This window comes from Laccaria bicolor, genomic scaffold (genome assembly GCF_000143565.1).
Source record: "Laccaria bicolor S238N-H82 LACBIscaffold_13 genomic scaffold, whole genome shotgun sequence".
NCBI lineage: Eukaryota > Fungi > Basidiomycota > Agaricomycetes > Agaricales > Hydnangiaceae > Laccaria > Laccaria bicolor.
The window spans coordinates 324,900-340,773 of record NW_001889884.1 but is presented as its reverse complement, the minus strand read 5'-3'; the positions used below and the strand labels follow the sequence as shown (position 1 = coordinate 340,773).

Below are 15,874 nucleotides of genomic sequence, written 5' to 3'. Positions count from 1 at the left end.
ATCGATATTCAACGAAGACCTCGATCACATCGTCCAATGTTTTGACAAAGCGACAAAGCTGCGCTTCCGAAACATGGAAGAATCGCAATACATCAAGTTCGGTTCTACCAGAGATAACGACGAGGCGGTCGGCATTAGGTTTGGTCAATTGAAATTGAAAGGGTGGGTTGTGATCACCACACCCCAGTATACGTGAGCGGCTCATTTTGTGGCAACTTTAGATCGGAGGTTGCCGCATTCTTCGAACCCTCCGTCAAGTGTATCGTCAACGCTGTTGTGGAACAGCGAAAATCGGCGCACAAAGGAATTTCGGTGTGTCCTCTTCATCATTCATGCCCAATGATACCAATATTCCCGCAGCATGTCGTTCTAGTGGGAGGATTTTCCGCAAGTGATTGGCTATTCGACAAAGTTCACGAGGCTCTCAAACCCATGGGATTAAATGTCATACGCCCTGCAAACCACGTGTAAGCGATTTTTGAAACTCTCCTCCTTTTAGGTCAAGTTCATGACCCTCTCACAGAAATAAAGCAGTCTCAAACGGCGCTATTTCGTTCTATCTGGACCACTTCGTTAAAACCCGTGTATCGAAAGTGACATATGGGTACTTCTGTCACATCCCTTACGACCTGAGTGATCAGGACCATGTGGACCGTGTTGGGGATTCCTTCGTTAGCATCGCTGGCGAAAAGAGGCTCAGTCACTCGTTCGATGTCATTTTGCCCAAAGTATGTATACGTCCGATAAATCTTTTTTATTTTTCCTATTCTCTATTTTTGTTAGAACACTCAAGTAACAGAAAGCAAAGAATTCCGGAGGTCTTATTTCAAAGATTCCACTTCGCCGACGGAGGGCTTCAAAGATTTCAGTTGCCCAATTAATTGTTATCGTGGCACCAATCCTACTCCAAAGTGGAAGAACGTCGACTCAGGTAAGTCACCCTTTATCTTCCCCTTCATGAATCATCCTCAACGAGTTTTCTAAAAATACGTCTAGACAATTATACGCAGATTTGTAGTATCAAAGCGGACTTATCACACATCGTAACTCCCCAATCGAAAGTTGATGGGAAATATTACCATATTGACTTTGATATCATCTTGCTATTCGGATTAACGGAATTGAAAGCCCAAGTATCGTGGCTAGAGAAGGTGCGCATCGCACCATTATCGACGCAACGCCATTGCTGATGTATATCTTGCGCTGTCTAGGGTGTTGAGAAGCGGTCTGTTTAATTTTCTTCCTTCTAAACTTGAGAGTGGGCATTGACTTAATTGTAGGACCGCCGCGGAAATATTCTACGACCCAGACATTACACAGGATTGATCAGGTCTTTTTCTTGCCGTTTTGTTTGTCGGACGTTGTACAATTTTTAGAGGACAATTCGGGTGTCTGTCTTTTTGAAGCTTTTTGAATGTGCCGCCTCCAAGCCTTCACCGGTACCCATCGACTGTACTTAGATTATGATTGAACCAAGATTGAACACCCACTCAAGTAGGAGCGGCTCAGCGCCAACTCAGCGCATCGGTAGTACTATGTACCACCTTAGTCGCGAGTGGATTCTAGCAGGAACGTCCAAGAAAGATTGTCTTCCAGTATTAAGAGAGTTATCATCGTGGGAAATAACGATCTTGTTTTGTTGTCAGGTGACTCAGGTCATAACCACTTGCATGATGATGAACCTTCCCATATCGTGCGTCTCATGTGCACACTACGCGACGTTTTAACTGACATGACTTTCAAAGGGCTGTTGGTCTAGTCGAACATCTGCAGACATGTTCCCTACAGGAATCCTCTTGACGATCTTTAAGATTGCGTACATGCAAAACCGCGAGGAAGTCACGGACGAAAGGGAGTTTTACTTTTCCAGCAACTCTCTGGTCCCAGAGATCGTTGGGGAATACAAGTGCATTTGGAGGCGCGACGGAGAACTCAGGCGCCCTTATCTCTTCCCTTACAACATCGCTCCTGTGTGCGCCAAATGGCGCGCAATCGCTGCCAGTGTACCAGCGTTTTGGACCCGGGTCGTCTTTTTCCTTGACTCAGGATCTGAGGGTGCTTCGCTCGTCGATATTCAGCACCAGCTGCAGTGGTCGCGCGATCTTCCGCTGGAGATTACCTTAGGGAGGATGAACCTGGGCGACGGCTTCATGTACGACATGGAAGAAGCAGCTCGGGTGCGAAACGCAATGGAGCTACTCCTGTCCCATATATCTCGCTGGCATATGTTCTACATTTCTACTATTCGCAGTTCCTCCTTGCCAGTGATCCTGAAGGAACTGCGTGGCACTGCCCCAATTTTGAAGATACTCACGAGGGAGACGATGCTGATGACGATTTGAATGTGTATGGTAAAGACGTCTTCGTCTGCCCAGCACTACACAACTTCGGATGGTGCCAACTTCTTACGGCTTCGAAACGCTTACGGGGGGAAATGGGCAACGCAGTTCGTTCCTCAGTTGGAGTATCTCAGTGTTTCCGTCCTATCTGCTGCAGAGGAAGAAGAGGGGAACGGCGGAGAAGGCAGAGCCGACGGGGAAAGGGTTAGTGGAGCTGAGGGAGAAGAAGGGATCAATAGGCTTGAGAAGGGCCGGTTGAATCTGGATACCTTTCTCGGAGAGGTCGCGCAGCTCACCTCATTGCGCCAGCTAATCCTCAAATCAATCATTTTCAACAATATACTACCACTTGGAACTCACCACTTCTTTCCCACTCTCAATACGCTAGTTTGGAAGATCTCAGCATCGACACGCTCCTCGCCATCCTCTTCAAATGTGATCATCCAGGCCTTACGACCCTCAAGCTCGCTAGGTGTCCCCTGGACGCGATGCCCGAATATTTCCTCGACATCCCTTGTTTGGTGTTACAAGATCTCGCCCCCACCGTGAACCTCATGGAAATTCTCTACAGATGGCACGGAATGGGACTTGAAATCGTCGGCTGTCCAACCTTTGATGACACCGTGCTGAAACGACTGAGCGTGCCAGACGTTGGCGTGAAGATACAGGAATTGGCCATCTTTGATTGCACAAATTTTTCTGTCTCGGCTTTACGGAAAATGGTAGGAAGAAGGCTCATTTGGGCTGACCCTATGCAGACTCTAAAAGTGGCAGGTGAGGGGCCAGCTATCACAGACGACGAACGGGCGTGGATTGGAGATCATGTAGCAGAATTCTCTTACGATGTTGTATCGGCTGATCCTGAACGACTTACTTGAGTGGATGGCCCCCAAAGTTCGTCCCTGCCTCTTCGCACTCCGCCTGCCCGTCACCTACGCCCATCACCTCCTCCTCGCCTCAACCGAGCTCATGCAATTCCTTCCTACTGTGTTGATATTTACAAGGGCACCAACTCCAACGCGTAGGATCCTTCGCACTCGACGCGACTCAACTGGCAGAGCTTTCCCCAACCCCGTCTGGCTTGGGATCACACGTTCACATCGGTTCATCTTATTCGTTCTCCAACGGTCCGCTCTTCGCCGCATTTTTGAATTGTCTAGATTGATACTGACTCTTGTGCCCCTTTGCTTTTTTTTTATCGCGGCGTAAGCGCCGTTTTATGCTGTCCGTTTCGTAGAGTCTCCACTTGAAAAAAATACTTTTCTCTTATCTTTCCGCTTGCTATCCGTCCAAAGGAACCGCATTCCCTTTCTGTAAATTCAATTTTTTGCTTCACGTCCTTCCATGTGACCCTCGCCTCTCTTTCAAAACGTTGAGAAACGGGTCTTGTGAAGAGTAAAATGAGATTTTGACTGGCATTTGCGTCGTCGGGTGTGCAGTTACATGTACATGCGGTAATCGTCGTCTTGAGGCACACAGAGTGGGAAAAGGCTTTTAGCTGGCTTGGGTTGAACATGATCTTTTCCAGTATACATGGTCTGGGTTCAAGCCAGAGAAAAGGAGACATTCGAGTGATTTCGTGATTTGCGTGGGAGCGGAGTGGAGACCTTGATTTGCAACGAGTACTTGGAGGGTAAGTTAGAGAGCTCCCGAGCATACTTTAAACGATTTTCCTGCACCTCTTGGGATCATGGGCTGGAGTCAAAAAGCATTTGGTATGTAAGTTAAGTAATGCGTTTTGCAGATTATAATTGATGCAAAGTTTATGTAAAGCAAGTCTACAAACATCAGCAGACTGGCACAGCCCCATCGCACATTGATCGCTTACCTTTCCCAGCGCTCAGTGATCTCCCTTCTTTGTCCATCATCATGTCTTCCAGGCCGCCCTACAAAGGATCTCGTCGAAAACTTGTTATGGCTTTCGATGTAGGCACGACCTTCAGTGGAATCTCCTACAGGTATCTTGGTCGACTTCTAACTCTATTTAGTTTCATTCTTTGTTCAACCTGCAGCATCCTCGATCCTGGACAAGTACCTGAAGTGAAGGGGGTGACTAGGTATTTTACCCAATTTTCCATACGCATAAATCTCAAGGCTTCAGATTTCCAGCGCAGGAGCATAGCAGTGGCTCTTCAAAGATACCGACTGTAGTTTATTACGACAAGCAAGGGACTGTTCGCGCTATTGGCGCTGAGGCGGCTAGTGAAGGAATCTTCGAACAAGCTGAGGATGGTGATTGGTATAAAGTGGAGTGGTACGGGCAACTGGTTTGTCTTTTTTTCGTTTGGCTGTTGGTTGACGTTCCTTTAGGTTCAAGCTGCATCTCCGGCCGAACACAAAGCAGACTGCCCACATCTCTGAACAGCTTCCTCCACTGCCCCCTCAAAAGAAGATAATCGATGTTTTTGCTGACTTTTTCAAGTACCTATTCCAGTGTGCAGCCAGTTACATTCAAGAAACGCATGCGAACGGCCGGACATTGTGGAACTCCCTCGAAGACGATATTCACTTTGTCCTTTCTCATCCCAATGGGTGGGAAGGGCCCCAGCAAAGTCAAATGCGACAAGCCGCAGTTATTGCAGGTCTTATCCCCGACAACACCCGTGGGCGTTCCCGTGTTTCTTTTGTTACAGAAGGAGAGGCTAGTCTTCACTTCTCGATCGAGAATGGCCTTCCAGCAGATGCAATGGAGGTATGTCTTTAATCTGAATAAGTTTCTCTCCGAACCTTCCCCCTTCCAGACAGGTGAGGGTGTCGTTATCGTAGACGCAGGAGGCGGAACGCTCGATATCAGCGCTTACAGCAAGAGTACGAATGGCGCTAAGGATAGCTTTGAGGAAATTTCTGCGCCCCAATGTGAGACTTTTGCCACTTGTACTATTCTCACCAATCGTTGTCTGTCAGGTCATTTTCATGGATCAATTTTCGTCAGCATCCACGCCCGTCAGTTCCTCGAAGGTAACTAGCTCAAGTGTTCGCGATTTGTTGCATCCTTCGAAAATTGAATGGCTACCACCTTTAGATCATCTTTCCGACTCGGCGTTTATTGATGATATCGATAACATGGTCCGGTGCTTTGATAGAACCACGAAACTGAGATTCAGGAACGTCAATGAACCACAGTTCATCAAGTTTGGTTCGACTCGGGACAACGAACCTGAGTCGGACATCCGCTACGGCCAACTAAAATTAACGGGGTAGGTGATGACCCATCGCGAAGTTTTTTTGATTCAAACCCCTTGTGCAGTTCGGACGTAGCAAAATTTTTTGAACCATCCGTCAGATGCATTGTCCAAGCAGTGAATGAACAGCAGAGGACTGCCCACAGAGCTTTCTCGGTATTGCAATTCTTTGCTGTCCTTCAAGCAGTTAGTCTGATCAGTGTTCAGCATATCGTTCTTGTCGGAGGTTTCTCCAGTAACGATTGGTTATATCAAAGAGTGAAGGAGGATTTGCAGCCACTGGGCTACAATGTTATCCGCCCGGTAAATCACTTGTAAGCAGGTCTTGGCCCCTTGCCTCTCCACCCTCCAGTCAAGCGATATTTTCTTTTTCAGGAATAAAGCTGTTGCTGATGGAGCCATTTCGTTCTACATTGACCACTACGTCCACACTCGGGTATCTAAGTTTGACTATGGCCAGTTTTCCAATGTTCGCTACGATCCTCAAAATTCGGAGCATGAGGCACGCTACAAAGACAGTTACGTTTCCCTTTCTGGGCAGAGAAATATCAAGAATTCATTTAGCGTTATTTTGCCCAAGGTGAACCCTGGAATGATATATTGCGCCTTCTTCTTTTCTAACTTTGGGCGCCAGAATACACAGGTGTCAGAGACAAAGGAATTCTCACGGAAGTTCCACCTTTCCCGACCGACGTCAAGTGGACTTAAATCCGCTCCCGCCATGCTTTGGTCTTACCGTGGTGAAATAACTAACCCTAGGTGGAAGGATGTTGATAAAGGCTAGTCTCAGCGTTATCTAACTATCTCTCCTACTGACTGCAATTCACACAGGCAATTACTCTCCACTTTGCAAAATCGTAGTGGATCTATCGGGCCTGGATACCGAGTCACTTGCGCAAACAGGACCAGAAGGAAAATTTTATCTGTTTCACTACAGGGTTATACTAATGTTCGGCCTGACGGAATTGATGGCACAAGTGGTTTGGAAAGAGAATGTAAGTCGTTTCCCTGTCATTGAGTATTTCATTCAAACATCGGGCTCTTGTAATTCCGCGACTTGTCAGGGAGTTGAGAAGAGGTACGCTTCTTCCCTTGAATTGATATGGAAGGGTCTCTCAATTATGGGTATAGGAGTCCAGCCAGGATCATATACGATAATGAGAGTGGTTTGGACTCCCAATTTTAATGACGTCAATATCATGTACGCAACCTCCCCCCGATCTTCCCCCGATCTTTCTAATAAAAAACGTTGTGCATAAGTGTTTTCCCGAGCCTCGTTCCCAAACTGACCTGGTACTTATGACCAATCTCGCGTCTTTGCTGGATACTCGTCTATGACACTCTATGTTTTCGATTGCGCTACGACTACCAAGTAGGATGATGTAATTACATCCCAAGTTCGCCGTGACTTGTAATCGGTACAGACCAATTGGTGTGTTGGTCTTGATCACAATCTGTCAAATAATCACAGCCTTGATCAGAATAGTTTACAGCTTTTGCCTCATGGCGATCCCTGCATTTAATGCCTTCTTCTCAATGAGAGAGTACCCCACCTGACCAAGGCACGTCTTGATTGACGCCCAGTTGACGGCCCCGCATGAAGGGAACAATGAGCAACTCTCTCATCACCATGCTCCCCCGACCTGCCTTTCAAGGAAGCTCTCGAAAACTCGTTCTGGCCTTTGATATCGGGACAACGTTCAGCGGTATATCGTTTAGGTGGGCACCATCAATGTGGACGTCTGAATGAAGTTACATATTGGTCACAGCATACTCGATCCTGGTCAGATACCAGAAGTCAAAGGTGTAACGAGGTGCTGTATCACAGTGAAAGATCCGCGAAAGGACAATGGACTCATCATTGCGTCAGATTTCCAGCTCAAGAGCATGTCAGCGGCTCCTCAAAGATACCCGCAATCTTGTACTACGATCAAGCTGGAGAAGTTCGAGCGGTAGGAGCCGAAGCGATGCACGAGGGTATTTTTGAAGAGGCAGAGGACGGTGGTTGGATGAAGGTGGAATGGTATGTTGTTTGCGATGCCATTTGATTCCCACTCTGAAACCTTCAACTTAATTTAGGTTCAAATTGCACCTTCGACCGAACTCGCAATCCACCCTCGACATCTCTAAGCAACTCCCTCCTCTCCCGCCTGATAAAACTATTGTCCAAGTCTTCGCGGACTTTCTCCGATATCTGTTCCAGTGTGCTGAGTCCTACATCCAGCAAACTCATGCGAATGGTCATGTTCTATGGGCTTCCGTTGAGCACGATATCGACTACGTACTTTCTCATCCGAACGGCTGGGAAGGCTTCCAGCAGGCGCAAATGCGTAAGGCTGCTGTTCTGGCAGGGTTAATTCCGGATGACGCGACTGGTCATTCGCGAATATCATTTGTGACAGAGGGTGAAGCCAGTCTTCATTTCTCGATTGAGAATGGTTTGCCACCGGATGTCATGAAGGTATGTACCCTCTACTATATGTTATGTATCGAGGGTCGACAAATAATATTTTTTAGACCGGGGAAGGCGTAATTATCGTTGATGGAGGAGGCGGAACCATTGATGTGAGCGCTTATGGGCGAGTTCCGAACTCGATTGAAGACGCATTTGAGGAGATAGCTCCTCCCCAATGTGGGTAGCTATTTGTAGATTTATCAGTGTTACTCACGTCAAGGTTTTGGATATAGGCCATTTGCAAGGTTCTATTTTTGTCAGCCTTCAGGCTTCCGAATTTTTGTCAAGTAAGTTGGGCACATTATGGTATCGCGTCTCTTACCAATTTAAGATACCTGTAAGATTACCTTTCTGACTCGGCATTCCGAGACGATTTGGACACAATTGTTCAAGAATTTGACAAAACAACCAAACTTAGATTCAGAAACAAGACTGAGCCACAGTTCATCAAATTTGGCTCTACTCGTGATAACGAACCGGAATCAAATATCAAATACGGACAGCTAAAATTATCGGGGTGTGTGACCTTTTCACGCTGTTCAGGGTTTTCGTTCTGACACAATTTAGCTCTGAAGTGGCTGCCTTCTTTGAACCTTCGGTCACATGCATACTCAAGGCGGTTAAGGAGCAACATAGGCTGGCACACCAGCCCGTCAAGGTATTGTATCCTCCCAAGTATCACAACAATTTGGTTAATTTCCCTTCCAGCACGTCGTGCTCGTGGGCGGATTTTCATCAAATGACTGGCTTTGCAGTCAGATCAAGGCCGGCCTAGAAATCTTTGGGTATAAGGTCGTCCGTCCTGATAATCATTTGTTCGTTCCTTATACACCAAAAATATTATCAAGTGCTGACCTCTTTTGTAGAAACAAAGCTGTCGCAGATGGGGCTATCTCCTTCTATTTAGATCACTGCGTGCAAACGCGAGTCTCCAGATACACTTACGGTCATTTTTGCAGCACGACATATAACCCTTACGATCCTGAGCACGTCAAGCGTGAAGGAAATACTTACATTTCTCTGGGAGGAAAAAAACGTGTGACGGATTCCTTCAGCATCATCCTACCCAAGGTACGGATTACATCGATTGATCAAGAGCCGCCACTAAAGATTCATCAGAATGTCCAAGTCTCCGAAACAAAGGAATTCTATCGCTCATACCATATATCTTCCGATTCGGCGGAGGAAATGTGCTACATTTCGACAACTGTCTGGGTGTATCGTGGTGAGATCGAAACCCCCAGATGGCAAGATGAAGACAAGGGTGTGTATCTTTTATTTAAACTCATAATTTAGATGCAGGTCGAGAAATCACTCCAGACATGTACGACAGGCTTTGTAGGATCGAGGTGGACCTTCCCCACTTGAAAAACCAAGCTCGAGATTTTGAGAAACATGGCCCCGACGGAAAATACTACGAGCTCTCTTACAGGATTATTTTGCTTTTTGGACTTACTGAGCTCAAGGCCCAAGTATCGTGGAAGGAAAGGGTAAGTCAAATTCCCTGTATTTCCTACTAGTCTCTCCTCATGTTTGGAGGTGAGTAGGGAGTAGAGAAGAGGTGAGACTCTCACGAGCTCTACGCGCAAAAATGAACAACTTTGTTTTGCAGAAGCCCCGCAAAGATTCTCTATAATGGAGAAGACGGACGCGACGCGTGAGTCTGAGAATAATGGAAGGCGTTGAATGGGATTCGGTGCGATGCGGCGTTTATATTGGTTACCGTAACATTGTTTGGCAAACTTTGGACAAATCAATAGACTGCAAAATTTGCCTCTCATCCAATCGGCCTAACAAAACCTAACAACTTCACGGAGCAATTCACAACGTCATTGCGTTTGCCGTGGGGTCTTCCATGTTCCACTAGCCGGCCTCTCAAGATGTCTCTGTTAACATCCGGACACTAATATCGACGGCGCGATCGGTGATTACACAGCCGCCGAACTGTCTCAGACGCTGGCACGTTTATGCTCATAACGACGCCTTCGCCAGCTTTAATACGCTCGAGAGCTCTCTTCTGCGAAACATTTCGAGGTCGAGCGACCTCATTTCATGTCTGCGTCGTTTATTGTTGGGTGAGTGGTTTCTCCATTCTGCGCCAGTGGTATATAATCATCAATCCTATAACAACAGAGTCCTACTCATCGGCTCCTATGTCAACTTGATATTTTACACGTTGGAGCTTTTCCTGTGCCATCGATATCTATGGAAGTCCGAAAGGGCCAAGAAAGACGCGACTTTCTTGAAGCTTTCTGTGGTTTTCATTGCTTGCGTTGATGGTGTTGCCACCTTCGGGGCTTGCACTTTGGTGTATATGGTGAGCACTGTACGTTGTGGTCAATATAAGTTGCTAAACTCACTGCGCAGTTTACGGTGCCTTTTTGGGGTGCAATATTTTACTCATTCGTTCGTCAGCTATTGAACAGAGAAGATGTCTAGGCAACGTGGCGGCGGTCCAAAAGTCATACTGGCCTTTTATTCTCATCGTAATTGGGGATGGCCTGAGCACATTCGTCGTACAGGGATTTATGATTTACCGTTACTGGACTATGTAAGATCAATTGCATTCTCAAGCGATTGGCAGGCTCACTCCTACCTCTAGCTCTTCAAACCTTTTTGTTACGGTCTTCCTTATTTTTATCATCACCGAAGCCGTGCGTTGAACGTTATGGTTACTTTATCAGAAAAACGACTCATCGTGATTATAGTTGGCGGTCGTTTTCATCTACGGAATCTCAGCAGTTGTCAACAAGCTCAATAGCCGGTCGGCACATTTTCACTATGTCGTGTATGCTCTCTTCCTAAGTAGAGTTCTGACGTCGGGCTGATGAAACGTTCAGTATCGCACTATCCAGCATTTTTGCCTCAACCGTTGCGGTGACAGCCTGCCTTGTATGGCACATTGAGCATATTAAAACGCAACACAAGGAAACTAAAAGGTGTGCAAGTGGGACCTCCCCCTTGCTTTCTATTAATCATGCCTCCAGTCTTCTGAGAAGAGTTATTCGGATAGCCATTGTGACGGGTCTATTACCTGCCATCATCGCGCTTGTGGCGCTCGTTGTGTATGTCTCAAAAGTTGATCTTTGGCAAGGTAACCCCACCTGATAGTTGCTTGGTACACATTAACGACCTTGAGCTAGTGTCTATCTCGCTCGGACTACTCTTGGGACGTGTGTACTCTTGCTCGTTGCTTTACATCCTCCTCACGCGGGAGAAATCAAGAGGCACATCGGTTATCTACACGAGCGACGAGTTACCGCCGTCTGTTAGTAGTGGGGATAGCCATCATCACGAACCGATGAGTACGTCCATGGACATTTGGAGATTACATCTGAAATTGTCATTTTATTCAACAGCACCTGAGCCCATTTCTCCTTGCGACATACAGTTCAAACGAGATGAGGACCCAGATATTATTCCCCGCGAGGTATGCCCTGCACGTGGCGTACTTTGGACATTCATAGCTTACTGGTTTCCGCCCAAAAGGTGGTGTCGCTCAGTGGATCCTCGTCAAGGGGGATCACCTGAACTTGAAGGACTTCTTGTTTTGGAGAAGTCAAAATATTGACCTCCAGGCTGAGTTGGGCGGAGGGGCTGCTGAGCCTGAGGCCTGACCGTCCATATCGACATGATTTCCACATTTCCACAATTTTTCTTATCACTATGTAGTACATTGCAATCATAAGCATCCGATCGAACGTTTGTGGTGGCTGAGCGCTGAGCTCACCGCACCATCTATCACGAGACCAACGATGCTTCTCCATAGTGACAACTGCTGCTTCTTCCCTCCAACCGTCCACAAACCCCAATGCGTGCTTACTACTACGACAACATTCCAGGCGATCAGCGCTTGCCTCACGATTACGTCCCCTCTCGCCCAGTCTCGGAAGATACGCTCGACAAAATCAACGTCAAACACTGGACGATCCCAGTCGAGGGGTACGAGAGCAAGGTGAACGCACTTGCGCAGGAGAGAGGTTATAAGAACAGAGACACGATCAACGTGTCGAAAGAAGGTCTTGGCGAGGTGAGTTTTCGAAGAGATGTCTGTGAGATCGCTTATCGATGGATGCAATCTTCTAGGTTTATGAGCAGAAAATCAAGGGGTTCTTTGAAGAGTATGCTTGCTCGCCATAGTGAACTGTTGAGGACGTGGACTTATGAAGTTGCGTGTTAGGCATATGCATGAGGACGAAGAGATCCGCTACATTTTGTCGGGAAGTGGGTTCTTTGATGTCCGTGGTATGTCGGTGCTCTTGTACAAGGAATGCCTTAAACGAAACTGAGTTCAATCCCGTTCGTTAGAAACACCTACCGATGCGTGGATCCGCCTGGCCGTTGAGCCTGGCGACCTTATCGTCCTTCCGGCTGGCATTTATCATCGGTTCACCCTGGATGAGGGGAATTGTATCAAAGCTCTCCGGCTCTTCCAGGTTCGCCGTGTTTATACGTCGCTATGACAGTGAATAGATGTACTCAACTTCTCCGCAGGATGAGCCCAAGTGGGTTCCTTACAATCGGACTGCAGACACCGACGTCAACCCACACCGGGTTAACTACCTGAAGAGCGTCGGGGTGGGTGCATAGAGTTCAAATATCCCAATGGAAATGTACATATTATGTATGCGTAGATGCAAGTCAAAGCTAGTCCGTTATTGACAGGAGATACAACTACATGTAAAGAGCGAGACTCAGATTCCAATACAGACAAATAGAATATGCTAGATTTAGAGTATCATTGTAGATCCATCGTCCAGGCTAAGTCGCAATAAATAAAGAGATAAATACCACCACCTCCACCCCATTGAGCCCAGCGAAACTCCTTACTGCGAACTGGCGCTCGCTTTCTCCTGTGCACCAACAATGTTCAAAGGAGCCGTCTCTCTGTAGAAAGGGGGATCCTCTAGGGATGGGTAACGCACCGCAGGCGTCTGACCATCCACTAAAGACCCATCCCTACCAAACGCGTGTGGAGGCGATGCAGGAGGCTCAGTGAGATCGGGCGAAGACGCCTCAGCTAGAGTTCCCATAGGGGGTTTTGGTCCGATATTCTCCTGTATCCTCATCTTCCTCCTACCGACCCGGTTCTTAACCCGGTATCGAGATCCGTATTGCCCCTCTTCTTCTTCTTCGGGTATGGCAGGCTTGATAGATCCGGCTCGTTCGATACGGGATACTTGCGTTGATGAGCGAGAAGGTGGACTCGGGGCATCCCTAGCTCGGGATTTTAAGAGTCGTCCGACGAAGAGGGTATCACCACGTGTGAGAGTAGATTCGTCGTCCGGTGTAGATAAAGGAATCTCTGTGAAGGACGTCGATGAGCTAGACGGCAACAAAGGAAGGTGGGTGAGCGTGCCAGTGAGGGGTCGGGGTGCCGCTGATTGCGACTTGAGATAATCGGGAAGAGCTGGGACGGGCGGTGTTGAGGATACGGAGAATGGAAGTGCGTTTGATCTATATGCGACGTAGGTGGATGCAGAGGCTTGTGAGTAGATGGATGCGGAGTCGTCTGATTCTGCAGCCGATCTGGTGGATGCTTTTCGAGTAGGCTTTGGGGTTGGGGAGTCGTTTAGGCCGGGTATTATGAGCGGAGGAAGCCTTGGAGGAGGAGATAAAGCACGGAATGTGCTACTGGGTATGGCAGGGGCAATCAGTTGAGGTGCAGTTGGCAGGAGTTCGCGAGAGGACGGGCGTGATAAAGCGTACGGATCAAACTCTGCAACGACCCCTTCGTAGTTCACATTGATGAAGGCGGACATTTGACGGTCTCGGGATGCCGTCGACAAATATGATGGTCTTTCTTCCATAACGACCGAAAGGCGATTTGGTGGATTGGGAAGTAGAGGCATCATACCCACGATCTCCGATTGAGTTGGTCTGTGTCCTTTTCGATACTGCTGGGGAACCTTGACTCTCTCTTGAGCCTCGTTCATGTCGGCCATCGTCTTCGTTTTTGGCACGCGTTTGTAGAAGCGACGTCGCACAAGAGGTACAATGGCGAGCACAAGGAGAACGACGAAGATCAGGCAACCGAGGACGATTGCAAGGGTGATCAACCTCCCGGATACGGAGCTCTGCGCGTGCGACACTCGCGAAAGCTGCACAGTAGGCGTCGGAGAAGATGCACTCGTTTGGGGCGCCATAATGGTTACAGAGGGAGGGATAGGGCGATCGTGAGGAGAAGATTGACATATACATATCTGTGCATGTCTTGGTCGCTAGCCAGGCACAGCAGCAGCACAGCCCTCGTTGGCGATCCCGGGCCCGGACGGGACCTCTTAAGGATCGTACCGCAGACCAATACTTCGAGAGATCCAATATTATGAAGTTGGAGCTAGTTGGAAGGAAACCAACTAAGGAGGTATTCGGCACGGAACCATCTGGATGAATGTTTCAGAAAACTATGCATAGGAGAGGGATGTTGGAAAGGCTTCGGAGGCAGGAGAGGGAGAATAGTTTGGCCCTTATCTCTCCGTAAACGAACGATTTCGTTCAAAGATGGTCGGCGTCTAAGTAAGTATAGAATTGAGTACCGTGGCATCAGGAGAGATCAATCGATCATGAGCAACTGAGTATAATGTAATTTTATGATTGATGCAAAAAAGAAAATAGGGGAATAAGTCACCCTAGGAATATGTCGGAATGTGTCAGCTACAAAAGGTCTTCAGAGGCAAGGCAAGAAAGAAAATGTTGGAGAAATGAGGAGAAATGTCGTTTGAACTTCGAGAATGATGCCAAGCCCAAAGGCAACAACTCGGATAACAAACATCAACTGTCGTCAACTGCTCGGTACCGCATGAGATCACACTTGGTTTCCAACTCCCACCATCCCAAACTCCAAAAAATCAATACAAAAAAATGACAAAGGTGAGCGATGCTTGAATATGTTGTGCAACTTAAAGAAAAGCTGATTATCTCAAGATTAACACTTGTCAAACTGAAGGTATCTTACCTTGCTTCGACTAAAACAATTGCGAGGACTGAGATGAGCCATAGCTTGCGACTTGCAAAGCTGTTTAAACAGAAACACATACGCCCCGGAAAAATGCGAAAAGAATCTTCGAAGTTTGTACGAGTGCTGCCAACGCTTTTACAAACTGACGGAGGGCAGGGGCGAATCGACTTCGTGTCCCTTGCCGAATGTTGTGCAAAGGTGGATGAGAGATCACCCTAAAGAAAAGGACTGGCAGTGAGTCAAATTCTATGAACTCAGTGCGCGAAGGAAGTTCATCAGTAATGATAGCGATGGTACTGAGATTCCAGTCCTTAAGGTGTGAGCATAGGCTTGGCCACGGAGGTGAGGAGACGATTAAACTCATCAGATGACGTCCAAAAGCAAGCCTAAACCCGGAATTATGGGGGGTGAAGAAAAGACGAAAGCGAGCTGAGGAGAAGGAGGGGATTTTGGTGAGCGTGCCGTGAACGCAATTCACCATCTTGCAACGGCTTCAAAGTTCGCATGGGTAGCGATGCCTTCTCCCATCACCATCTTATGCAGGAGACCAGATACTAAGTGCAAACCGTGGGCTCTCTTGATTACCATACTTCCCGTTCAACACGACGACGGTCATCTATGGGAAAGAGACACACCTATGAAAAGGGAGTGCGGTATGTTTTGCCCGTCAAGTCCAAAGCGTTTGTAGATTATTTCCCTTTCTTACCGTGACCCCATTTGATCGTTACGCTGTTGACCCAATGAAGCCGTCATCCTCACCATGGCCTACAACCACCAGTATTCCATTCTGTTCCATTCGGTCACCGTGAACGAATTGCGAAATTTAGCTTTGTCTGTTTCCGAGTCGCTTTGTTTATCTTCAAGTTTGTCACGAGGATGTTTGCTCGACTTCATTCCACATCATTCTTCCGTATAACAAACGTCTCAGACGCTTGCCTAC

The 15,874-nt window shown here is 47.4% G+C and overlaps 5 protein-coding genes across 5 annotated transcripts; 4 read left to right on the top strand and 1 right to left on the bottom strand.

Moving 5' to 3' along the window:
• Positions 1-4,208: 4,208 nt before the first annotated feature.
• LACBIDRAFT_327574 (uncharacterized protein) lies at positions 4,209-6,305 on the top strand (the record flags this gene model as incomplete). Its single annotated transcript, XM_001881590.1, has 9 exons — positions 4,209-4,396; positions 4,441-4,593; positions 4,650-5,031; positions 5,081-5,195; positions 5,244-5,297; positions 5,362-5,536; positions 5,623-5,707; positions 5,729-5,835; positions 5,897-6,305. The coding sequence occupies 9 exons, from the start codon at positions 4,209-4,211 to the stop codon at positions 6,303-6,305; spliced, it is 1,668 nt and encodes a 555-aa protein (XP_001881625.1).
• Positions 6,306-7,130: 825 nt separating this feature from the next.
• On the top strand, positions 7,131-11,593 carry LACBIDRAFT_294468 (uncharacterized protein; the record flags this gene model as incomplete). Its single annotated transcript, XM_001881589.1, has 23 exons — positions 7,131-7,240; positions 7,392-7,544; positions 7,601-7,982; positions 8,039-8,153; positions 8,245-8,263; positions 8,395-8,493; positions 8,520-8,634; positions 8,685-8,791; positions 8,843-9,047; positions 9,096-9,240; positions 9,273-9,466; positions 9,497-9,515; positions 9,589-9,633; positions 9,985-10,051; positions 10,110-10,302; positions 10,499-10,527; positions 10,579-10,630; positions 10,685-10,740; positions 10,817-10,915; positions 10,964-11,041; positions 11,120-11,244; positions 11,336-11,406; positions 11,444-11,593. 23 exons carry the CDS (start codon positions 7,131-7,133, stop codon positions 11,591-11,593), a joined length of 2,628 nt encoding a protein of 875 aa, XP_001881624.1.
• Positions 11,594-11,778: 185 nt separating this feature from the next.
• Positions 11,779-12,757, top strand: LACBIDRAFT_294466 (uncharacterized protein). Its single transcript, XM_001881588.1, has 5 exons — positions 11,779-12,006; positions 12,063-12,097; positions 12,157-12,221; positions 12,285-12,412; positions 12,471-12,757. Exons 1-5 carry the CDS (start codon positions 11,788-11,790, stop codon positions 12,564-12,566), a joined length of 543 nt encoding a protein of 180 aa, XP_001881623.1. The 5' UTR covers positions 11,779-11,787; the 3' UTR covers positions 12,567-12,757.
• A 45-nt stretch (positions 12,758-12,802) lies between these two features.
• Positions 12,803-14,122, bottom strand: LACBIDRAFT_298054 (uncharacterized protein; the record flags this gene model as incomplete). The annotated part of the gene is made up of 1 exon (XM_001881431.1): positions 12,803-14,122. The coding sequence occupies one exon, from the start codon at positions 14,120-14,122 to the stop codon at positions 12,803-12,805; it is 1,320 nt and encodes a 439-aa protein (XP_001881466.1).
• Positions 14,123-14,837: 715 nt separating this feature from the next.
• Positions 14,838-15,172, top strand: LACBIDRAFT_298053 (uncharacterized protein; the record flags this gene model as incomplete). Its single annotated transcript, XM_001881587.1, has 3 exons — positions 14,838-14,846; positions 14,901-14,922; positions 14,976-15,172. 3 exons carry the CDS (start codon positions 14,838-14,840, stop codon positions 15,170-15,172), a joined length of 228 nt encoding a protein of 75 aa, XP_001881622.1.
• Positions 15,173-15,874: the final 702 nt, after the last annotated feature.